The sequence below is a fragment of the Corvus hawaiiensis genome, chromosome 30 (genome assembly GCF_020740725.1).
Source record: "Corvus hawaiiensis isolate bCorHaw1 chromosome 30, bCorHaw1.pri.cur, whole genome shotgun sequence".
In the NCBI taxonomy this organism is placed as follows: Eukaryota; Metazoa; Chordata; class Aves; order Passeriformes; family Corvidae; genus Corvus; species Corvus hawaiiensis.
Window position 1 is genome coordinate 13,950,713 of NC_063242.1, and position 25,706 is coordinate 13,976,418.

Genomic DNA, 25,706 nt, shown 5'->3' on the forward strand with positions numbered 1-25,706 from the left:
AATTGCTCAAACAAGAGCAGGTGGCAGTTTGTATTTTAAAGTAATGATTTCCAGTAAATGTAGAAGTGACTAATTAAATCTCAAGCATCCCTGTGATCATGGATCTCAGGTTGCAATGGAAAACTTTTGGGAAGGGGTAGAGGGTTTCTGTTCTGCTTATCCTTTGGTTGCACTGCTGAAAATTCTGTAGTGGACATTAGGTCCCTGAGTAAGGTGAACACATCTGGAAGCACACAGGAATGCTGAAGAACAGAAGCTATTCCATTATAATAAGACATAATCCTCAGTGCTCAGGATAGGAATTACTGTAGGTAAACCCTGGATAGCCAAAGAGAAAAGCCCTCCTGATCAGCTGCAGGAACTGTAAATTTCTGGTGAAGTTCAGGGCTGACCCTCATAAGTCTAATCCAGGGATGTTGTTCTTAGCCTGGATAAAGCTCTAAATGGACTTTTGTACAGTGTCCTTTGTGGTTTTTTTCTTTTGGTAGGTCTGTCATTCATTCTCGGTCATTTTTCTACACATTAGAAAGTATGATGTATTCATAAGGTATTTGTTTGGTTTCTCTTTCTGTATAAATACTCCCATGTATCCTAAAGGCAAAGTGCAAAGTTCATATGGGCCAGGAGGAGAAGAGGCTGATGCTGTTCATTGCCAAGCTCTTTGAGGAACACCACTGGAAGGGATTGGAATCTAGCATGGCAGAGCATTTTCTGCAGTTTGTTTCCATTCGACTGATGACCTGTTTATTAGGTTAAACAGCCTGTGAATTCCAGTAAGATGATTGGGAACTTACTAAAACTGGTTGGCTGCCTTCATGGGGCTTTGCCTACAATTATGTAATAGCAGCTAGACACAGGTGCTAAGACAGATTTCAGGTTATCTATGGTTTTGTATCCAGTTCAGTTTGTATTCATTTTTGTGCATTATGAATAATGTTTTCAGTTCCTGACTCTACATTTGTGTAGACTTTTATAAGAGCTGAAGGAGGAGGAGCTTAAACACCTCTCAGGGTGTTTAAGAACACCACCTTTTATGTGTGCTTCCCTCACTAGAAGGGAGAATAGGGCTTGAGGCAGTGAGTACTGGAGAGGTAACTCACCTAGGGAGGCAGAAGGAAGGATGAAAGGAGAACCCCTGTTTGGGCTGGATCAAAGTCCAGTTTAGGCCTGTGATTGTTAGGGATTGATTGGGAGTTTTTCTTGGAGGCATGGGGAATGTAGTAGTAGTCCAAACAGATAATGCCAGTTAGTAAGTAGCCCAGGGACAGAAAAAAAAAACTACCCCAGAAAAAATCATAATTCACCCACTAGGCTATTAAACTCTTTGAGAAGGGTAAATTTGTTTAGCAAAAAGGAAGTCATAAACTTAAAAATTTTCCACTCACTGGGGATAAAAACATCTCTGCTATATATGTATATATGTATCCCCATTTAAAATGGATACCTGATCAACTTCATATAAAACATTTGAACTTGGGGCTTTTAATGAGCATTCCATTTTAAAAACCTAGTCATTGTATGATTTCAAGAAGCTGATGTTTCCAAGGTCTCCAAAAACACAAATTCTAAGTCACTCAGGAAGATATGGTTGGATCAAATTTATGTGATAGGCAATGACTTGAGTCAACATCAACTTTGCTCAGTGTGAATCTCTCCACTTCATTGGTGTTCCCATTTCCTCCACATTGGGAAGCATGTTCCTAAAGCACATAAAGAATACACAGACTGTGCTTCAGGTGTTGACTCATGTGCATCTCCTGATATTCGAGGATACAGTGCAGCTGCTCAGTCAGTAATTACTCTGATGATTCATTCTTCATTTAAAACAGCTTTAAACCAAATGTTTTTATCTATTGGGATTAATAGATGTTTTTCCTTTGATTTTTCTGGGAGCAAGGTCAGAGCTGGCATGTTTAGGAAGGCAGCTGGCATATGTTTCTTCCATTGAAAATATGAGTGGGCATGTGAACATGAACAGCTGCTCTGCTTAAGGCCCTTGGATGGTTCCCTTTGAACTATGTCTGCATTTAAAATCCTTCAACACCTTAGTATTAGGTGTTGCCCTTCAAAAGAATAAACTCAGCCCTTGAGACCTAAAATACATGCATAAAACATCGTAGCACATAGACAGAAAGGTCGTCTGCAAAACCGTATTGTCTCCTTGCTGCCATCTTCCCATATTTTAGCACCAAAACCTCACTGATACAGCAACAGCTGGGCCATATTCCATGTGTGTATGTGCAGAGGGAAACCTCCTCCCTCAAGAGCTCCCTGAGTTAGTAACACCGAGCTTCAGCTGACTTCCATGCTGCTGAATCACACCTCCAGGGCAGACGTCCTGGCTCCATACACCATGCAGACAGCCCTCCAGGTTTTGTCTGGAGGGCCTTGTGTGCCTTTGTGCACACACAGAAATAATGAAGTGGCTTGTAAAGGGTTTTGGCCAAGTGAACTGGCAGGACAGAGGTGCCCCTGCCATTGAGGCGGTTCTTAAGGAAAATATTTCACAATGCCATTGGTATCTTGGTGATTCTTTTCTTCTGTTCAAAGGCCAAGGTATGCTTTTAGCCTCAGTCAAAAAAGCCATTCTGTCAAAAAAGATCATCAGTGGGGGTAGGCCTAAGAATAACTGCTTCTTCTCTCTATGTATTTTGTTCTTTCCTCTTCATTTTCCTAAACACAATAATTGCAGACTATAACCTCATGCCAGCGGATTTTTTTCCTCACTTCAAGCTAGCAAGACCAAAGGAATGTGGAAAATGCCATTGCCCTTCCTTTCTGACCTCTTTCCCAATTCTCTGTACCCCTGGACAAACATAATGCTTGCCAAGGAAGCAAATCCCCTGCTGCCACTTTCCAGGTGTAATACAGATGGAGTCAAAGAAGAAAAGTAGAGTGTAAATCCTGAATTTTGGGGTCTTTTCTTCTTTCATTCTATCTGAGAGACTCAGGCAGATCACTGCATATGTTAAAACACCAGGCCACTCAACTAATTTCATTGACATCTGTGTTTGTCAAAGATTTTTACAGGAGAAATAATCTTTTTACCTACCATATCTCATTAATGTATTTGCTTCTTTCCTGTTGCTCTGTTAAATGCTTGTATTTAATTATGTACTCTCTTTCTCATAACTCATCCAGTTCTTTTCTCCAGTTACACATGAATGCTCAATGTATTGTGTATGTCTCTGGTGTCCTGTTGTATTTGATAAGTGAAAGGAGATAAGGGTTTATTATATCTGTTCTTTATTTCAAGATGCGCATGTTGCCGATTTTGAAATACTGTGATTGAAATCAATGAAATCTTCTGGAAAGAATCATCAGAGCTTCCTAGTAAATATCAAAATAAAAGCCATCCCATGCAGAGCAGGTTATATTTGGCATGCATTTACTGGCTAAGTAACATATCCGATTTGGCTCTTTGGTTTGGAAAGAGGATTAGCCAATGTCTGACAGCTATTTTTCTATTTGTGGAATATGAGCTTTCTCAGTTTTAAGGGCTCTTCTAGGAAGTTGGCTTGTACTTGTGTAAAAAGGCTCAGCACAGTATATCATTAATAAAATAGAATTTGTACAGAGGACATCCTATTCTAAAACATCCTTGTGGAATCTGGAAATTTCAGGGGTAAAAAACCAAAATAAAACCTGCTCACATATATAAGTCTGTTCCCCTGGAAAGTGTGTAGAGCACTGTGTTGGTTCCGTAACTGCTTGAATAGTGAGTAGATGGCCTCCTATCGCCCCTATGTGAAATTGACCGTGACTAACCTGTGCATAGAAATGTGTTTGCGTGGTGACTCCAAACAAATCCTTATCTTCTCTCTGAACCTTTTTTTCTCTGTGTCAGTGTTTAGCTGCATGGCGAGCATATTTGTTTACTGAACCGTGTGTATCATAACACCATTTGGATTTAACACTGTCTCTGTAACTGTTTGCGCTGCTGTAGCTGCTACACTGAAGCAACCATGCTGTTCTCAAGGCAGTCAACCCTTGATGATTTAGATGGACCAGACTCTGTTCCTAAAACAAGTGAGCGCGCTCGACCTAGGCTTCGTAAAATGCAGAGCATGGATATGTCCTCCTCATCAGCTGACAGTGGCAGTATAGTGTCAAGGTGCTTAACTCATGCATGCTTTGTTCACTCGTTTACCCATACCATTGTTCCGACTGCAGTGTACGTGGATCTGTGTTTGCAGACACGTGGTGTGCAGAGTGGTTTGCATGGTCAAAGGAAGCTTTACGCCCTCCTGTGTTGTGGCACGGTTCTGAGATTCAAAGTCAGGATCACAATCTAGGATTCATTTGCTGTTTCACTTCTTGTTCTGGTTTTTTTTTGTTTGTTTTGTTTTTGTTTTCATCCTTAATTGATGTATTTTTTAAAGTTGTTCCATAGCATTGCACTGTGTGTATAAAAACAGGCTAAAGTCTGTATTCATTCAGCTAAAGTCTGTATTCATTCAGTCTTATTTTCAGAGTTACTGAGCTGATGGTTGTTCTTAAATTGGAAGCTGGAAGCTAGGTTTCTCAGCTAATCACTTACCCTAAATATGGGCTGAGATGTGTAATTTTAGAAATTAAGATAGACACCATTGTGCCAGTTTTTCAGTTTTTATTTTTGTCCATATAGGAAAGATTTCTAAATATGTTTTGATTACTTTAGAATTGATTTACAGTAAGGTGCTGCAGTTAGGAAAGGGAAAACAGTTATGAAAAAATAGCAACTAATATTAATATCCAGTGCAAGAGAAAATTTTTCAGAGCTGTTTACTCAGTTTTTAGCAGGTAAAACCCAGGGATTTACATGACATTGGGAAGCAGTGTTTCAAGTCATTTTATAAATATTATAAATCAGAAATTTTATGTCATTTTGCATCATTGTTTTTCAGTGTTGAAAGTGTTTGACAAATTTTTGGAGTCAATCAGTTTTGGAATTTTGGGATTCTATGATTTTGTGCATTTTAACCAGGATGAGTGCTACTGTGAATCATCCAAACACACATCATCATAAGTGTTACATGTTCTAATTAAAACTCTGCTACAAAAAAAGTGATCTAACATAGCCACAGTAAGTTTGGAAGCAGCGTAAAAGGAAAAAAAAAAAGGAAAGTTAATTTTTTGTTTTGGCAGAAGATGATAGTGCCAATGGCTTTGCCAATGCCAGTTTTCTCTAAAAGGTTATAGTTTATGTGAAAATATGGCCCCATTAATTTCATAGGAGCTACAGGAAATCTTGTTTTGTCTCTGTGAGATACAGGGATATGCAGCCAACAAAGACACTGAGTTGGTGCCTGTTGTCTAGGCTGTGGAGTGGAATGAGACTAAAAGGAGAAAGAGTGATGTTCAAGGAGAGAGGTAAAAAAATACTTGAGAGGGAGCGCCCCAAATGTGATCGGAGGGCTGGAGTACCCCTCCTATGGAGACAGGCTGACAGAGCTGTTCATGCTGGAGAAGAAAAGGTTCCAGGGAAACTGCAGAGCAAACTTCCAGTATTTAAGGGACAGCTACATGAGAGCTATAGAGGGAATTTTTACAGGGTATGGAGTGATAGGACAAGGGGAAATGGCTTTACATTAAAAAAGGGCAAGTTTAGATTAGGTATTAGGAAGAAATTCTTCATTCAGGGGGTGGTGAGACATTGGAACAGGTTGCCCAGAGAAGTTGTGGATGTTGCATCCCTGGACGTGTTCAAGGTCAGGTTGGATGGGGCTCTGAGCAACTTGGTCTAGTGGGAGGTGTCCCTGCCCATGGCCAGGGGGCTGGAACTAGATGATCTTTAAGGTACTTTTCTACCCAAACCATTCTATGAGTCTATGCAAAGCCAAGAATAAGGAAGGTCAATCAAGCAAAGAACTGATCAGAGTGCATCAGACAGTTGAATAAGGAAATAGATACATACAGAAGTAAAGCAGGCAGGTAAAGTAAAAAGGAAGACTGTATTGAAGAACACAGGGCAATCTAAAGGTAAGCAAGATACCCTGTTACTGGAACAGTTTTGTAATTTGGTTTGTATTTCTTCAAGCTAGCAATTTACATGGTCTTTTATTTGAATCAGAGTTGATATGTGCGTGTTCAGTTCATGTTCCAGTTGTACACAACAGTCGTACAGTGGTTGTTAAAAGCACTATGTTTAGAAGCAATGCCATGGCTGCCTATCCTTCACCATGGAGCATGTCTTAAATAGATGTAATAGCAAATCTTGACTCTGTTCAGAAATGTTTGAGCTACTTTCAGAAAGGTAGTGTAGTTTCTCTTGCTGATAATATTCATTTGCCCTTTGCTGGTGTTAAAAGATGGTGAATCACTGTGAGTTCAGTGGGATTTCGTTCAGGGAAGAGATGGACCCAGATGTTCCATCTGTATAAGAGGAGATCAGGATGATATCTTTTCTACCAGACCATATGAACTTTGGAGGCCTGGGAATGCAATGAGGTTGCTTAGCTGTCTGCATAAAGGTACAATTAACAAACTTTGCTTGATCATGGCTCTTGGAAACCTCAGCTCACTCTCTTCATCCATCTCCCACAGTGAACCTACGCAGGTCACCATGCTCTATTCCCGTCAGGGGACCACAGAAACCATTGAGGAGGTAGAAGGGGAGCATGAGGAAGAAGGAGCTCATTCTGCATCAAGGCTGGGGGAAGAGGAGGTGGAAGATTATAGCCTGGATTCAGAAGGAGCTGCATATACTCCAGATACCGATGTGCCATTGTACTCCACGGTTGATAGCAATGCAGAAGCTCCTCCTTCCTATAGCAAAGCTGTCAGCTTTGAACATCTTCCCTTTGGCTCCCCAGATGACTCAGCTGGTAAGAGCCTCATGATGGTGAGCCCAGACGACAGTCGGACAGACAAACTCGACACGATTCTCCCCCCACTGACGCACGAGCTAACAGCTAGCGAGCTGCTCCTGAACAAGTAAGAATCCTCGGCCATGAAAAATTGTTGGTCACTATGTGTAAAGTTTTGTCATTACTTTGGGTTTTTGTCTCAGAACTACCCTGCAGTTTCTGATACAGATGTTGTGCTAAGTTTGGTTTAAGGGAAGAAGCTCATTTCCTGTGCAGTTGTTCTAATTACAAATTTCTAAAGTGACTCAAATTCATCTTGGAAGGAATCTCTGCTTTCTCCCTAGATACCACATTTAATTGTTCCAATTAGCATTGAATTTCTGTGCTGCAATTGTCTTGGGGTCAAGAGCTTTTCTAAATATTCTGTGTAGAGAGGGCTTCTCTTCTCCAGGCAACTATAATTTCAAATGAATTTCCTCCAGGGCTATCTGGGAAAATGTTTCTCCTTTAATTATTTTGGATTACTGTAAGGGAAACTCTGACCTTTGGCAGTTTTTGTTTAAGCCAATGGGAGCTGAGGGTTATATAGAGACACCACCTTGCTAGGTGCTTCATAAGGGAGAGGATGTTCCCTTCTTTGCCCCTTAGACACTGTGCTCAGTAGCACAACCAGCATTGAGGTGGGGATGGTGCCACTGCACTTCTTCAGCTGCTTTCTGGCCTGACTCAGTTGGGGAGGGCTTCCCCAAATACAAGAGCAAAATCTTAAACCACAGAACTGCCTTTCAGCCTAACTGCACCCACAGAGAGAGAGGGTGGATAGATCTGACTTTGTCAGATGCAACGTCTTGTCTTCTGGTTTTCCATAGCAATTTTTGCTTTTCAGTAAGATCTCTTCTCAGGCCAGGAAACTTTATGAAAAGCGGAGAGAATTATGAAGAGTGTATGAAAGTCACTGCCTTTATATTTATTTGAGTCATATAATGAGAAGATTGGGCACATCTAATGCTCAAAGGAATTTATTATGTTCCAGTCTTATGCCCCTGGATGATTCATAATATAGGTCTTGTGATGTACCTCTGTTTTTTCTCCAAATTCCTATCTGTGTTGATAAATCAGATGTGAATCCACACCAGTATTGCATGATTTGCATGAGATATGTTGGTCAGGCAGCTGTAGGAAAGCCATGTTTGTAAAAGTTCTTGGGCCGGGCTGATTCTCTTTCTGGGTAAATTAAAAAATGGGAAATCAGTGCTTCTAGTTGCTTTGCTTGAAATTCTTGTTTTCTGAGCTTAGAATCAGGCTATTTGATTATAATACCAAATCCCCCCCTTCCCTTTTTTTCCCCTCCATTTGGCTTAGCAGGAGAATTTAATACTTTTCAAAAGGAAAGAGGTAGCAATTTGAAAAGCAGCTCTTGTGAAGTTCATGTCAGTTCATTTGTTGTACTCTGCTCCTCACAGGATGTTTCGTGATGATGAGCTGGAGGAGTCAGAGAAGTTCTACGTTGGTCAGCCTCGAGTCTTGCTCCTTATTTATGCCCTGTACAATACGCTGGTGGCCCGGTCAGAAATGGTGTGCTATTTTGTAATCATCCTTAACCACATGATCTCTGCCTCCATGATAACCCTGGTGCTTCCCATCCTTATATTCCTGTGGGCCATGCTGTCTGTTCCTCGGCCAAGCAAACGCTTCTGGATGACAGCCATTGTCTACACTGAGGTATGCTGCTGGCTTTGCAAGCCCATGTCTAACACAGAAAACTGAAGTTGTAAGCTTTGCATGGTCCCTTTTCTGGTTTTGATCTCTAGGATCAGGGGTGGGCCTTCAGCCCTTCACAGTAAAACAAATATTTGCTAAAGCCCTCAGCAACTTTTGTGGTACAGAATGATCTTGTTTGTTATTTCCTTCATTGCAATGAGCAATATCCTTCTTGGCATGTAAAGCAGTTCTCACAAGAACAGACCATTTGCAAACTGTTGCTATGTAATTGTTAACCAAGAGACAGAATTCACTGCTTGTGGTATCTCAAGTACCACTGAGTATCATCTGTTGGTGAATGTTGATTGACTTTATTACTGAAAAAATGTGAAGTGTTATTCTCTGTAGTAATGAATATGGTTGTTTATGTTCTCATAAAACTGACAAAGTGGTCATATTTTATCCCTCTTATTGTCATGAGGCTATTATATCTGACATGCTTATAAAACACCCCAAGTCTGTTGTGTTTCCAAACAGGTGGCCATTGTCATCAAATACTTCTTCCAGTTTGGCTTCTTTCCTTGGAATAAACATGTGGATTACACAAAAGATAAACCTTACCATCCACCCAATATTATTGGCATTGAGAAGAAAGAGGGTTATGTGCACTATGATCTTGTTCAGCTTCTTGCTTTATTCTTCCATAGATCCATTTTAAAGGTAATCTGGGTTCAGGTAGTTTCTTATGTTACATTAATTTTTCGTTTCCATTCTTTAAGTCACTCATGTGATATACGGAAGTAATTCATTTGGATATCAGGAAAAATTTCTTCCATGAAAGGGTTGCTGAGGATTAGAAGTGGCTGCCTGGGGAAGTGGTTGAGTCACTATCCCTGGAAGAGTTTAAAAGACATTTCGATGTGGCACTGAGGGACATGATTTAGTGGTGGACTTGGCAGGGCTGGGTTAATAGTTGAACTGATGGTCTTAAAGAATTTCTGCAACCAAAGTGATTCTATGGTATCCCAACACAATGAATTTGTCTCCTCCCATGTGAACACGTGACTGAGCTGAGCAATGCCTGTGATAAATTCTGCGACAGAAATACAGGCTTGATATGTTCTCTTCTTGTTTTTCCACTAGTGCCATGGACTGTGGGATGAAGATGAGAAAGGAGATAGCTCCAGTAATAAAGAGGATACAGATGATGAGCTCTCTCTGACAGGAGGCAGGAGAGACTCTTCTGCCTCTTTGAAATCTGTCAATCTTGCTGCATCAGTGGAGTCCATCCATGTCCACTTCCCTGAGCAGCAGACTGCTATCAGGAGGAAGAGTTCTAGCAGCATATCCCAGCTTTCTCACAGGTCCAGCTTCTCCTCACACAGATCCAAGAGAGGTAAATGTCATGGCATTTCTAGGATTTGGAGGAAAATTGTTCATTTCCCATAGGATCATTCTGCTGAAACCTTGGGCTGGTTGCTGCGGAGCTCCCAGGAGCTCCTGATTGCTGCTGTTTCTCAGTGGTGAAATAGGATATGAATCAATGTATCTTCATGTTTGAACACACTCCAAGCCTTCCTAAAGTTCAAATGAAGAGCCATACTTTGTGATTCATTATGTTTTTAAAATGACATTATCCAAAAGCTGGGAAAGGAATGCTCAGTGTGGCCCAGATCCAGAAGTTCTGGTCCAGCATAATCTCCAGCTAGAGGGAATGCAAAGCATATGTATTTTTCATATCTACATTTGTAGACACTTGAACGGAGAAAATGTTTTTATTTGGTATATTGAAAGAGATTACATGTCCCATCTTGTAAAAAGGGCGGGGGTACTCTAGCCTAAATGTATGTAATACCAATTGAGGTATCTGAGTCAGATCAGTCAAATACTTGCTTTTATCTCTAGTCTTCCCTTTTTGTAGCTATTAATCAAGTTTTGGTCTGCCAGTGTTTAAATCTTTACTGGCTGCTCTCAAGATTTTATCATATTGGGGGAAAAAAAGCAGAAGAATTCATTTCAAAGCTTCTTTCAAATGTGGGAGTCATATGAGATGGAAGTCTCAAGAGTTATTACTTTCTAGCTTTAGTATTTAAACTCTTCTTTTGAATTGCCTTCTCTTTCCCTCCCTTTTTTCCAGGAAGTACCAGTACACGGAACAGCAGTCAGAAGGGAAGCAGTGTTTTAAGCATCAAACAAAAATCTAGAAAAGAGCTTCTCATGGAAAAGTTTCGAGAACAAATGATCAAAGCCAAAGCTTTTACAATTAAAAAGTGAGCAATATGAGGAGTTGTGTGGGTTTGGGGGGAGGTTCCAAACAGTAAAGCAGTACACCAGCATTTTAAAGGGAGCAGGCTACTACTGCTGTTAATTCAAGTGTTCATTGTATGCAGATGTCCTACCAGCTGAACATCAGACAAATCGGCAGTTGTTCAAACAGCATCTGCCTGATAAAAAAGCTAAGTATCCCATGTGAACTTGGTTGGCTATGTATATTTCTACTGAACAAATCCTAATACAGGGGTTTGGAAGTAATCAGAACAAAGGACTGGTGTCTCTGCAGTCCTGTGAAGGCTGTCAGAGTAGATCTTAGATATCTTTAAAAATATTAATCATACCACACTCAGCCTTTACTTTCTTCAGTGTGAGTTATGTGCTGTTAAATGACATTGTGGTCTATTTTGTTTTAGGACTCTCCAGGTGTACGTGCCCATCAGACAGTTTTTCTACAATCTTATTCATCCAGACTACAGCGCAGTGACTGATGTGTACGTGCTGATGTTCCTCGCAGATACAGTGGACTTCATCATCATTGTGTTTGGATTTTGGGCTTTTGGGGTATGTCACAGAGGCATCTCTCCTCAGCAGGATTTACATGTTGGAGATGCTAAATACCATGCAAGTGTCCTTTTTCTTTGACCACCCTTATATTTTGCTTTTCAGAAACACTCTGCTGCAGCAGATATCACCTCTTCATTATCAGAGGACCAGGTCCCAGAGGCATTTTTGGTGATGGTGCTCATTCAGTTTGGTACCATGGTGGTAGATCGAGCACTGTACCTCAAAAAGACTGTCATGGGAAAAGTCATCTTCCAGGTCATCCTTGTTTTTGGAATACATTTCTGGATGTTTTTTATCTTGCCTGGAGTGACAGAAAGGTATAACCCTTCTAAACAAACAATATGGGTTAAATGCTGATGCTCTACCAAGTTGTTTGTATTTAAACTGGAGGTGCTTATAGCTAGGCTTTGGGATCATGAACAAGTTTCTTCTTCGTCTCATTTCTAAGCAGAAAGTTGGAATGCATTTCCACAGCAGTAACTGTGGCCAATGTAAGTTTGAGGAAGAATTAGTTATATATGTACAGAAATATTCTCGATTTAGGCCAAAATGCAAGCAGGTGAAAGAGAAATTGCCTGTAATTGAGTGATTAGAGCCTTCGGCTGAGACAATGTTGGCCTCTGATCCAGTTCCCTGCTCCCAAGACTGCTGCATGCTGCTTTAGAAGAGCGAGTAGAAAATGTCTCCCTCAGAGTAACTTATAACTTAGCACTTTGCTGAAATGTGTGAACTGTAAATTTAAATCTCCTTAAACTGAGGAACGTCTAAAATATGTGTCTGTTCTGAAGAGCAAATTTCTCCTCCCATGCTCCTGCCACTTGGCTCTGGAGGTGATGTGGAGATGGTCACCTGCTGCACGAAATTTAGTGTCACATGCTTGGTCAGACTCACTCCCAAATCTAACGTTTCATTTCATGGCTCAGGGCACTGACCACTGCAGTCTGCAGTGCAGAGGTGTTAAAGCTCCCTCCCTAATGTTTGGCTAACTCCCCTTTTCCTACTTTAAGTTACCTTGAGGTATTTCCCTCACTCCATTGACTGTCCATGGAAATTGAGTGAGTCACCTGGGCACATTACACTTCATTAACAGTCAAGTTATTTTACTGGGGAAAACAAAATAGGTTTGTAGTGTAAAGAAAGGCTGAAAAGTCTCACTTTTTCTCAAAAAGAAATGTTTTCTTTTTCCTCAGTGCATTAGCAATTGTGCCCAAATTTGAAAAAAAAAGAAATTCCTTTTTCAAATGGATCTCTTAGCTACTGCACATTGAGAATTGTTATGAAATAAAATAATTTTGACTCTGTCTGTGCTTTTGGGAAAGCTCTATCAAGTTGTTAATCTCAAATCTGCATCTGAAACATCCTGTATTCCTTCTAAGTCAAATTGAGTCTTGGAAATCTCTGCAAATTTCTTAATTAAAATACTTCTGTGGGATTTAAATGAAAATATTGGGTTATGACTGGCTGACAAATCCTGTCCATCATGAGGCATCTGCTGCAGATCCACTGTGCTATTGAATAGCAACGAGAAATGGCACATGTGAGGAGAGGTTGAGGGTTAGTTCAGTCTCAAGAAGAGAAAGTGAAGAGCTGGCTCCAGCTGCCTATTAATAGGGCATTGAGAAGAAGCTAAGCTGTTTTCAGACAGGACAAGAGGGCACAAGTTGGGAAAAAAGGGAAATTCCAGTTAGATATGTTGAAAACTCTTGACTGTTGTTGAACACTGGAGCAGGTTCCTCAGACAGGTTCTGGGATCTCCATCTTCAGAGATACACAAAACCCAGGTTTCTGAACTATTTGTTGGAATAAGACTTGGATCAAGCAGGGAAGGGTGAAAAATATTTTCACAGGTCACTCCGTCTTAAATTCCTGTATGAGGTGCTGCCATGAACACAAATAGCCACCAAAGCTGCCTTGATTGAGCCCCTACCCAGGGCTCACAGAGGGTTGTGCCATCATGGGGGCTGAGGAAGACTGGTCTGTGTTGGGCAGCAGAGGACCGCCAGCATCCAGAGGGAGAGGGCACTGCCCCAAGCCCTCACTCTTTGGAGAGCCTATTCCCAGTCTCTCCCCTGTGACCCTGAGGTGGCAATGGATGCTGGTTTTAGACTTTCTCATTCAGTGTCTTTCCAATTCTGTTTTAACCCTGCCGTGGGGTCAGCAACCAAGGGCTTTTCACAGGACCTCAGGAAGAGGAAACTGCCAGGAGCAAAAAAACATTTCAAGCTAATTTGGTCATACAAAAAGCTCATCATTTTCCTTTATCTATCTTTTCCTTTACAGGAAATTTAGCCAGAACACGGTTGCCCAGCTCTGGTATTTTGTGAAATGTGTTTATTTTGGCTTATCAGCTTATCAGATACGCTGTGGATATCCAACTCGTGTTCTTGGCAACTTCCTCACAAAAAGTTACAACTATGTCAACCTGTTCTTATTTCAAGGGTAAGCATAGACTTACTGCCTTTGTTCTTTCTTTTGTGCAATAAAGATCTGCTGTAGTGAAATGCTGGGTTTATTAATGTCTTTTCTTCTCAGGCTGCTGTAAATAAGACAGTAAATTTTGCGCAGCATGCTCTCTATATGCCATAGGTCCCCCTGTAGTCCACAAGAAAAAAGAAAAATCTACCTCTGGAAGGAAAACTTCACAAAATTTCATCTCCCAGTCTGAAAACAGAAGCCTGATATACCAGTCAGCCATTCAGTCCCCTAAGAAAGAGACATTTTTAACACTTCTAAGAAATCACCTTTGTAAACAGACATAGGGGCTACACATTGTGCTAGAAAACAGGTAATGTTATTAGTTTTGCAGTCCAAAAAAGCAGTAAGGTGTCCAGTCCCAAGGAGACCCTTGGAGCAGGTCTACAGGCTCTACCTCAGCAGGTGTAAGGAATAGAATGAAAGAACACACATGAGAAGTAAGAACTGAAAAATAAGCACAAAAAGAAATGTTTGCTTTGAGAAGTGTTGCACATCTGAAGCTCTCAGGAGTTCGGAGTGTTAGTGCAAGGAACAGGCATAGCATCACCTCGGAGTGAAAGGTGGTTTTACAGAGGCAGACCACACCCTCCACTTACACTGTTACAGTCGTCTTGTGATTAAGCCAGTTTGGAGCATATATGGATTTCACAGAAAAAACAGAATAATTTTGGCCTTTTCACAGTATTTGCACTGTAGTCTTCTTGCATTCCAAGGACAAGTTACAGAAGAAAGATTTCCTCACATGAAATACTCTTTGAGGTGTGGCTGATCAGGAAAGTGTGGGACTAGGAAAGGGAATGATGCACTTTGAGCAGCTGCTCTATGCGTGTTGATTTCCTGTTGATTTCCACCTTCTTCTGCTGCTTAATCCTGAGTCACAAAGCCCAGTTCCATATGCAACTGAGGGCTGCCCACCTACTGCAAAGATGCCATGCAAGACTTGGTGTAAGGAGGTATAAAACTAATTCCCACCATCCTGTGGAAAACATGTCCTCCACTCCCAGGTCAGAGGAATTTAGGGATACAGGAAAGTCTTGTACTATTCCACCAGCACCTCAATTACAATTACTGGGCATAATGATGCAAAAGCATGTTTATGGCCTGGCAAGTAGATCTAGAGTAACATGAGCTATGGCAATTTCAGGATGTGAATGTATTTGTGTTTACGAAATCCCCCATTAAGCTCTTTTTATGTTGTCTTAATTCTTCCTTTTATCTTATGTACACTTGCTGTGCTTGCTGGATGTGATGCCTCTATTTCTGACAAGTTACCTGCTGTGGTCTCTCTTCAGCTTCCGCCTAGTTCCATTTTTGACTGAGCTGAGAGCAGTAATGGACTGGGTTTGGACTGATACCACTCTCAGTCTTTCCAGCTGGATCTGTGTTGAAGATATCTATGCTCATATATTCATCCTGAAGTGTTGGCGAGAATCAGAAAAAGTAAGGAAACCCCCTATGAGTGATTCAGGCCTTCTCTCCCCCATGCAGAAGGGAAATAATCATGAGTCCCTAAATAATAAAAAGTTTGTTGGAAAATATGTCTGGCACTTGTGTTCAGAAATATTCAGATTGTTGGGTACTTCACATTAGTTGTCAGCCACCACAAGTGAAACTTCAAATGGCTTCTCTTTTGTGCCCAGCTGATTTTTCCACCATTAATGTGAACTCCACAAGCACATGCCTGCTGGCTTAATTGCATGCCTGGGTTTCAAGGTGGGGGTTGGAAGTCCTGGTATTCACACAGTCTCACACACAATTAAAAGAGTAACCTGGAGCAGCAGAGAAGCTGCAGCTGAGGACAAAGGTCAGTAGAAGGAAGTGCATGCCCCACAGCATAGGTCCCAGGCACACCAGGTTCATGTAACTGCAGAGGGAACTCATCTGGGTCCTTTGTCTCAGGAGAGTCCCTGCACATCCAGAACTGAACTGCAGGCCAGATAAACCCACCATTTGTCTCAATGAAATTTCAGGGTCTTTAAATCATTTAAGCTTCAGTTCAAATTAAACTTGCACATTCTGGATTCTTTATAACTGCTATAAAGATTGCAACCATATGCTTGCTTATTTTGCCAATTTGAAAGAGAAATTAAACATTATTTTAAGAGTGACCAAACCAGTCAGAAATTCTACATCTGCATTGAAATGGATTTATTTTTAAGTGTTACTGACGTATTTCTACTTTTATTATAATCCTGTCTCTTAATGGCAATTACTTTCCAAGTATGTCACTTAGATTAACTCAGAGCTAAAGTGCACACAAATCTTGCATATAGGCTTTTTCTCAGACTCCCACTTCTGCCATGAATGGAAGGAGTTCTGAAGAACTTCAAGAGTCAGAGAAGTAGTAACCCAGTTCTACCCTGACTCTCCATCTCACTGCATTTTTTTTATGCTACAACTCACATTATGTGTAGCAGAGATCTGATGTGGGAATATTTCCATGCCTCAGCTGGCATGTGTGTGCTAATGCCATACAGCAAAATAACTCTCTCATGACATTGTGAGTGTTGTTCAAGGTACTTTGGTTCTCTGTCTTTCACTGAGTGGTATGCCTAAGTACTTTAACAGCTAGAGTCTCTCTGAAGTGTTCTATAACATCATTAAAGGTGCCTGAACTAATCTCCTGCAGACAAATAATATACCCCTGCTGATTTTGATACTATATTTTAATGAAAACAGTATTCTGTAGCATGAGACAAATTACTTGATACACTGCTTTTGCAAAGTAAATAATTGGTTTTAAATATAGCATTGTATTACAAATTTAATATTCTCATAGGGCTTTATGGATTCATGTTGCAAAGCAAGAGCAATTTCCTGAGAGCCAGATTCCTGGTGTGTTTGAGGTGCAGTGCAGTTCAGTGCATCTTTATTTTGCACATGTGGTATGCAGTGCATGGAGGACAGGCTACTAAACACTGCAGAGTTAAATCCTGTAAGAGAATTACACCAAAATAAATTACAGAGAAAGCTAGACATTTTACAGGATGGTGAAAGTATTAAGAGTATTCAGTCATGAGGCAAATAACAGAGGACAAGAAGTACGGGCAAGGCAAAACAGACATGCCCTGTGATCTGCTTTGAAGGGAGAAGAAAAGCAGTCACTTTTGTCCTCAGAAGCTAAAAAAAAAGAAGGATGTTACATCAGCAGTATCAAGATTTTAGGAAAAGCAACAAAATTTTAAACATTAGTTAATTGCAGTTGGTGTGGAATTCACTAGAAACAGATTGGATCAAGCCGGTGAACTCTTAGAAATACTGTAAGTGAGGTGTGAAATGAATGTGGAGGTAGTGCAATATCAGACATTTTACTGATTGTGAATGTCAGTTGCTGGCAATTTTCCTGCTCCCTCCATCCCCCACAATATACAGTTTGCATCATTTCAAGATCTGTGGGAAGAAGTCTGCCTTAAGGAGTTTTGATAGAAAACTTTTTGGAAATGCAAATATAAGAAAGTGGTTCCTTCACAATAGCAGTTTTTGGAACCAATTTTTGTATCACCGTTTCTGCAATTATTTTATATTTTGTTCTTGTGAGTTCATGCTTGCACTTAGACAAAAAAAAAATCAAATTATCCTACCCAATTTCTCCCTTCTTTATGGTTCCAAAGAATCAAAGTCACAGAGGTTTACAATATTTTTCACACTGGACACGCACTTGATTTGGGTTCATTTGTCACTTTTCTCTGTTGTCATCAGAAATCAGGTGTCTGTGCAGGTTTGGCTAAAAAAATCTCAAAAATAGCTGGCCTGACATGGGGTAGAAAATTACCACAAGAGATGGGAACCCTTAAGATTGTTATATATTCACCCATCAAATCACATGAAGTGTAGGTCTGATAGAAGAGACATTACCATATTGCTGTTTGCTTTTGCAGAGATATCCCCAGCCAAGAGGCCAGAAGAAAAAGAAAGTTGTGAAGTATGGAATGGGTGGCATGATTATCGTCTTGCTGATTTGTATTGTCTGGTTCCCACTGCTCTTCATGTCTTTAATCAAATCTGTTGCAGGCATCACCAACAAGCCTCTAGATGTATCAATCACAATAACTCTAGGAGGCTATCAGGTAAAAAAGAAGAAACACTAAAAGCAAACTCTGTTTTTTGCACTGTATTTCCTTGTGCTATTTCTTCTTCCTTTCATTGAATTGAACTCTCCTGCTTTATGCAAGGTACCTGGCAAGCTTCCATAAATTACCCCTTTTGGGTTTAAAAACATGTTAGTTTATCACAGACGTAAAATGTTATCTTCATTTTCAAGTTAAAGCCAGAATCTACTTGCAGTGGAAACTGAATAAAATTATCCTACAGGTCCACATAGTAGATACAAGATAATTGTAGGTAGCTTGCATCTCAGTGGAATGAGACTATAACCTTGTCTTATTGAATTGAGTGCCATAATTGTCTTGGACTGTGATGCACAGGATGCTGTACTGAGTATGTAGCAGCCAAGGTGAAGTAAATGTGATAAGCATGTGTTCTTTTGTTTCCCAGCCTATTTTTACCATGAGTGCTCAGCAGAATCAGCTCAAAAGTTTGGATGCGAATGAGTTCAATGAATTTCTGAGAAGCTATACGGGTAACACCGTAAGTGAAATGTAGAATACCTCGTTACTTAAAAATGTGTGCATGTTTCCATGGAGGCCTTTTGTGAGTTTTGTTTGTGTAGTTATAAGTGGTCATGAGTGCTGTCATCAATTGGAAGATATTTCTATAAAGAGGATTTGCATGAATAAAAGTTCAGACATTGTCAGGACAGGGCTGGGTTATGAGACAAGCTACCATTAGTGTAGTCATCTTTGCACAAAATCCTGGAAGGCAGAAACCCTAGTTGTCCCCTTGTCTGAATGAAACCCTCCCCTGTAAATGACACAAACCTTCAGGAGATGTGATGCTGTTTGTGTACTGCCAATAAAAGCATGCTGTGGGGACACAAGTGTCTTGTGCACTTTTAAGCCCCATGCCCTTCCTAGAGTACACACATCTTTCACCTCCCAGTGAGGAGTGGTGGTGCTGTCAAAAGAAAGCGCGCGTAGCCCAGAAATGTTTTGACATTAAAATGTCAAAACATAAGCATTTAAGCATAGTCTCATCTCAGTGTTTCATGGAGCAACAGGCCCAGTTTTCACAAGTTTCTACAGGAAAAAACTAGTAATTAGTAGTAGATGTTGCATTGCTAATGTAACTGGCATTTGATCAGATATAACTTTAAAAGAAGTGCTTGCTACTAGCCCATTCAAGAATTTAATCGATATTAGAATGTTGTATTAGATCCTACCAAATAGCCCATGTATAATAGCACTACTATTGTAACCTAGATCCATTTGGAAGTTACAAGGTCCAAGTTGCTTTATGCTTTGCAGACACTCTTCCATGCAGAAAGATACTTAACAAAAGACAGAGTAAAATTTTAACTTGAGTTTAAATAGACTCTACAGAGTTTACTTCATGAAATTTCAGTCTCACTTTGGCCAACATGGCCATCAAACAATGAGGCCATTTTTGTTTTGCCTTTTTAGCTTGGCCATACTTTGTTGATTCCCCTTCCTATCTCAAGCCCCAGCTGGTACCAGAGGAAAACACTCAGTGCACACCACTGCACTTACAATTAATCGAGCATTTACAAATCTGTCTGACTGGGAAACGCGGCTCTGTGTCTTGTGACTATCACCACACTGAAATTTTCTTTTCCTCTTCTGCACCTACAGGCTGCTTTGCAGTTTCTAGAGGGCTATGCAAGAGAAGATATAACTCGAGCAGATCTAGAAGGGAATTCAAACTCTTTATGGACCATCAGCCCTCCCAGTAGAAAGAAAATGATACAGGGACTTCTAGACTTTGATGCTGCTTTCACTGTAGTTCTTTCATGGACCATTCAGAGGTAATTAAAGCTGTTACGAGGTGGATGGATCATTTGCCAAGCATTGGCTCAGTAGAACAGTTCCACGCTGCATTTTTGGTTTAGTTCTTCAGCAAATTCTATTGTATGGCAGAGCAAAAAACTGAGAGTAGAAGGGAGAGAGATAGAGAGAAGTCACTTTTGTTACCCACAAAAACATTTGTTGCCTGCACATCTCAAAAAGTAAAGAAGTGGAGCCACTACCAAATAGATTATTTAAAATTTCAAGGTGGAATTTTCAATGGGACTTGATGGGAAGGGGAAAAAGTAAGAAAATTTTAGCCTGTTTTAGATGGAGATGTTCAAATGAACTGCTCTTAACAGCAACCTTGTTAGCATTTCTGGAAAGTGAATACTTAGACCTCATTAAGACAGAACGCCTAGGAGGAAATACAAACAGAAGTTCTTGGTCCTCTTATTAAGGGAGTCTGGAACTGATACAAACTATTTTTATGTGTAAATACCATAACAATGGCACAGATGTATTTTGTTGAGACCTTTGTCTGTTCACTTGAGACTTTGGCCCCAGTGAACTAACTTTACAATGGAGTTTTTGAAAGAGACAGCCTAGACTATAAAGGTGCTGTACGCAGGCTAGAGCACACCCAGTCATCAAGGTCATTTTCTGGCTACTGTCTGCCAGCTGGGATTCCTGTACATTGCTGGATTACACTGGAGTTAAGTCATCACTCCATGGAAATTAAATTCCTTTGCAGCCTCAGTATTGACATGTTTTGTTTGAAGTAGAAGCGGGATTGTTGTAAGAAAAGACTATGCACAAGAGGCAGGTCAGCTGAATCACTGTGGGAGCTCTGAACATGCTGGGTCTGTTCTTCCACAGTCAGAAATAGGCTTGTAATGAATCTGCAGCCTTAATTCAACTTTATTTGACACCCCCTCCCCCTTATTTTCCCAGAAGCACAGACTGTTAGCTAGTGAATTACATCACTCCATCATTTCTGAGCCTTATATTAATTTTTAGTACTGCTACTCAGTGTGCTCATATGATTTCATAGCTACAGGCATTCATGCACTAGTGGAAAGAGAACTTTTTCACCCTCAAATTTTATCTTGTGGAGTACATGGTGATCATGAATGACTGTGTTACAGACTTGCCACAGTGACCTCCTCCTTAACTGCTGCCTTTCATCTAGGCCAGGAGGCCACAAGCAGCAGTGAGGTGTGCCTGTTGTGTCACTGAGGCAGCATACACATTTTCTGCCTTTGCCCATCATCTGCCGGGGGTGTTTCTCTGCAGCCCCCAGCAGCCCAGGAGCTGCCTCACCCAGCTGCTGCATGGGCATGGCCTAAGGCATTGTGCAAAAGCTGATCTCGCCCCAGTTGTGTTCTGCAGCTGGAGTGAAGCCTGGGGGCGAGGCAAGGAGGTCCTGTCAGTCTGTCAGACACATCTTTCTCCAGGGAAGCTGTAGCTGACTGCAACATCCTTAGCTGTCCTGGCACCGAATGGTCCCATTGCCTAAAGTAAGCAAAACGACATTAATCTGTCATCCTTGTCCTGTAATACATGCAAAGGCATAGGCAGTTAGAAAAACACACCCTTAAGGCTGGTACATGTCTTCTGTGAAAAAACCACCCCATCTCAGGTACAGGTAGCATGATGCTTTATCACACACTAGGATAGCCAGGGTCAGTGCAGCTAGACTAGGCAGACAACCAGATCTTGCATTCATAACACAAGTGCTCTGGTTATGCTCTCATTGTAGGTTGTCAATGTGTTTCCCCTTTTACTTCCAACAGAAATCTCTCCCTTGGTGCCAAAGCTGAAATAGCATCAGATAAACTTACCTTTGCACTAAAAAACCATACCAGAAGGGCTATTGCTACAATGATGGAGAAACGTCAACCGGAAAAGGTGTAAGTTACTTTCTTTTTCTATTTAGGCACAAAATTTCCCCTTTGAAGCCTGATTTCCTAAGGTGGTCAAGCTTGTGCAAATGTTTCATTTGTCTGCCCATCTATCCCACTCTAATAACAGATGCTAACAGCATTGAAGCCAAGTAATAGTAATATTAGAGGTAAAAACTTGTTTCCTATTATAAATGTAGGCTGAGAGGACCATGAACACTGGATCATCAACAACAAGCATAGTGAAGCTATTAGTAACTTCTCTTTGATTTGCTGGATAAGCACAAGTTCAGTATATTCACAGTTCAACTCGCCTTCGAGTTACATTTGTTCAACTTGATCTGAGGATGTTGTATTGTGGATGTTTTTTGTTCTAAATAACCATCCAGACTGTATTTCATATTGTTACTCCTGAATAGTACAAGATTGGCAAGGAAGTGTTAAATAACTGAGGTCAAAGGGTAACATCTGCAGTCATTTCTGACATCAGATCTTTTCCTGTGATGGAAATTCACAAGAGATGCTCTTCATATGAATATCAAACATTAGTCTACGGCTATAGCCTTATAGCATTAACAGCAGTGGTACCTCCTTTCAGATTTGAAGAGTCTGGCTCTTCCTCTTCCACCTTCTCACTGGGGATTACTTCACAGCAGTAGTTTCTAAGTACTGCTAAGCCAACACATCATCCCTGGAGGCCACTTGATCTGATTTGTAGCCACAGGAGTTGAAAAGTTTAATCTGAAACCAACAGGGATTGTGAAAACTCTGAGGTTCTTGTCTGTTACTAGGTAGAAATTAGATTTGCCTTTTCTGTGCACAGCTGTTTTTCTGGACCCACACACACTTGTACTTCCAAACACACTGCTATTGCACATGTGATCATTGCACTTAAAAAACACTTGATGCCTCTTTCCTGCTGCGTGAAGATACAGCAGTATTTCCTAAGGTGATGTAGGGCCACAGAGGGTAGATTTTTCTCATTTGTGGTTAGAAGTAATTCATTCATAATTCTCTCTTTGCAGGAGGCAGGCAGTAACATAGAAGATACCGCTGCATTTGCCTGTCGTGCAGTAATTTTGTACATTTAAGGTTTTTTACTTGGTCATAAAGGAAAACTGGTTGTGACAGCTATTAGCCATTCAGATACTTCAGCAGGGAGCTTTCTGCCACCATCTCTGCTGGGACAATTTAGTTGCTGAGCTCTAACCTTTTCTTGGACCTGCTGGAGTGATCAGAAGGGATTTTCAATTGGCTACCCTTGTTCTTCCTCAACGTGGTGCATGCAATGTAGCCAAGTGTCACAGGACTTCTCTGAGAGCTCCTCTTTCCTGGAATTTTTGTCATTTGAGGAAAATGTTGAGGCTGTGTCTCTGCTTTTAATTAAATGTGTCTCCCTCTAGATACTGGTAATTTATTCCCACTTAAGATGATTTGATTTTGAGTACAATGGATGAACTTTTACAAACATCTTTCTTTCTAAGTTTGAAATCTCCCTAAAAACTGTGAAAATGTTTCCCAATGAAAAATTCTGGCAAAAATTCTCACTCTTTTCAGGTGTTATTATCGAAACACCTTGCAATTCTGAAGTCATAGCTGTGCTCACCACATTTTTCTAGCTTGTTTACTACTGGTGATGTGCTGCCTTTATTTATGACTCTATAGCTGACTATAAAAGCAGCTTTTTTAAAAAGGGGAACAAAATATAAAGTCTACATTCCATGCAAACACACATGCCGCAGGTATGTGGAATTCATGGTGTGTGAGTGGTGACATTATGGATGGAACTCTCTGCTGAAGTTCTGACAAAATGTAGCTGAAAACTCCAGCTAATTTTCAGATGTGACATCTGCACACTATGAAGTCATAACTTAAGCCAGGAATGGCTGTGAATTGTGCATAGCACTGTTAGGTATTTCTAAATTATTTTAGAGGTGAAAAAATATGAAATATTTGATATCTCATTTTTTTCCAGAACATTAGAGGAAGTGTACCCGTACTACATCAAGGCTCCTAGTGACTCTCTGGCAAAACCCATAAAGCAGCTATTGAGAGGTATGTCTCCAGACCATGGGGAACAGAGTATGGTTTAAAGAAGTGCAAGGCAGCACTCACATTTGCACACTCACAGCTGTTATGGGGCACCTCAGTCTGAAATGCACTTAAAATGGTTTCTACTTGGTGTCTGCAAGCTTGAGGAGAGATAAGGTAATATAGTATAAGGCAGAAAATGCGTCTGCATGTATTTTAGCTTTGGATTTAACAGTAAGAGCTCTAAGGATGAAGTCTGCCTTCTTTCCTTCAAGTCTGCTTTAGGAACTGTTTTCTTTTGTTTTATGTGTAAGTGATCTCAAGTTTTACTTCTCTACATCTCCCTGCTACCTTACTGTGAACAGTCAGAAGTGTTGCATGTCTGCAAATAAGCTCCTCAGCTTAAATAATGACACTGCATTGTTTTTTTTTTTAAGCTATTCCTTCCTTATTGGCTACAAAGAATCCACTTTAGATAAATCATTGAATTTCAGAGTGCTATCAGCCAGTCAGAATCCATACAAGTACTCACGGACCTACAGAATAGGTGCACCCATGCACATACACACATGTGAAAAACCTGTTGGGTTGGAAGAGTAGGAACAAGTCTTTATCTAAGAGCAATTTTCTCAACAGAGGCTAAATTTGGAGCTTGAGTGTAATAGTAATAGTGCTACATAATATGTTCCTGTCACGGTTCAGTGATTAGATTCTTTGGGAAAAACAATTCTTGAGGCTGAGCCCAGCTCTGTGAGTAGCAATAAGTTATGAGTGCTTCACTGTCATTGGTCAGGTTCCTAATTTGAGATTCTTCAGAAAGGCTTTAATGTGTACACTGCTTATGTACACTCAGGAGGACCAGAGTTCATCTCCTGTCTGTTTGATCGGTATACGTAAAATAGCATAGCATCCTTTTTTTGAGAGAGAATAATATCTTTTATCTCAGACATAAATGGTTTATGGTGATAGTTTCACTTTGAGATACAGAAGCTGGCTGCTATCCTTCCAGGTTAAATGTGTTTCTCTAGGCCCGAAATGCAGGTGTGATGAATGCTATTGATATTTTGGCATAAAAATACCAAAAATATTTGACAGTTGTACAGAAGAGAATGTAGGTGAAATGAAATATTTTATTTATTTAGTGCAGATTCAGATGAGATTTACAGATAAAAAACCACAGAAGTCAGGATTTTATACTTTTGTATACAGAAATAATGCAAAATGGAGTCTAGAAAAATTTTGCTTCTGCATTGCTCAGTCATTTTATAATGCTGAAGTTTGAAATATCTGTCTCAGTTTGATTTTTGCAGTTCTCGGTGTATATATATTAATGCTTCTTTTTTCAATAGACTGCAAGTGGGAAAATATTACAGTTTCCCTTGTCAAAAATGGATCTGAAGAGGGAGCTCGTGAGTGGTGGGTTTTGAATCAGCTTGGAAAAAGACAAAAAACGTCTCAGGAGAGTCTTGAACTCTTCATATTCAGTGATAAAGTCAGTCCACCGAGCCTTGGATTCTTGGCTGGTTATGGGTAAGGAGAAGTCTTTACATAAAATTAAATAAAGTACATAAGATAGAAGTAGAGATGACTTTATTTGCTTTATTTTTTTGGGGGGGGGCTATTTCTTTTTTGTTGTTGTGGTGTTTGAAAGTTGCAACATTTTGAAAAGGGGTTTTGTGAGATTTTCAAATTCATGTCAACATTATCTATAGAAGGGTTAATAGTTGCAAGGTTAGTATTACCCCTGCTAACTGCTTTCTGGTGGGAATAAAAACAGAAGCACCCTTCACATCAATTTCCTATTGAAGTGAAATAATTCAAAATATGTTAGTTTAGCTGCAGGTCAAGTTCTGCCCAAACTCTGCCTGGTTTTAGTGCCCTTCCCAATCTCATAGCCAGGACCCTGGTTGTGAAATAATTACGAAATACATCTGCACAGACAGAGGAAGGCAGGACACTAAGCATTCCCAGGAGATACACCCTTCAGGTAGGACTTTGGAGAAGTCCCTATAGAAGGATTATCAGTGGGTAAATGTTAGTTTGTCACCAGTTACATATACTTCAGTAAAAAATATTATATATGAAACCTGACAGATTATTTGCCTTTA

The 25,706-nt window shown here is 40.4% G+C and overlaps 1 protein-coding gene across 3 annotated transcripts in view; it reads left to right on the forward strand.

Moving 5' to 3' along the window:
* Positions 1-25,706, forward strand: part of PIEZO2 (piezo type mechanosensitive ion channel component 2) — a 298,259-nt gene that overhangs the window by 269,893 nt on the left and 2,660 nt on the right. For all 3 annotated transcript variants that reach the window (XM_048289530.1, XM_048289532.1, XM_048289533.1), the window contains 15 exons: positions 6,526-6,915; positions 8,252-8,510; positions 9,027-9,209; positions 9,633-9,885; positions 10,627-10,759; positions 11,177-11,324; positions 11,430-11,644; positions 13,608-13,766; positions 15,095-15,242; positions 17,681-17,869; positions 18,297-18,389; positions 19,511-19,683; positions 21,460-21,576; positions 23,543-23,622; positions 24,948-25,128. In XM_048289530.1, coding sequence (XP_048145487.1) covers positions 6,526-6,915; positions 8,252-8,510; positions 9,027-9,209; positions 9,633-9,885; positions 10,627-10,759; positions 11,177-11,324; positions 11,430-11,644; positions 13,608-13,766; positions 15,095-15,242; positions 17,681-17,869; positions 18,297-18,389; positions 19,511-19,683; positions 21,460-21,576; positions 23,543-23,622; positions 24,948-25,128 — 2,721 coding nt within the window. The remainder of the gene's footprint in view (positions 1-6,525; positions 6,916-8,251; positions 8,511-9,026; positions 9,210-9,632; positions 9,886-10,626; positions 10,760-11,176; positions 11,325-11,429; positions 11,645-13,607; positions 13,767-15,094; positions 15,243-17,680; positions 17,870-18,296; positions 18,390-19,510; positions 19,684-21,459; positions 21,577-23,542; positions 23,623-24,947; positions 25,129-25,706) is intronic.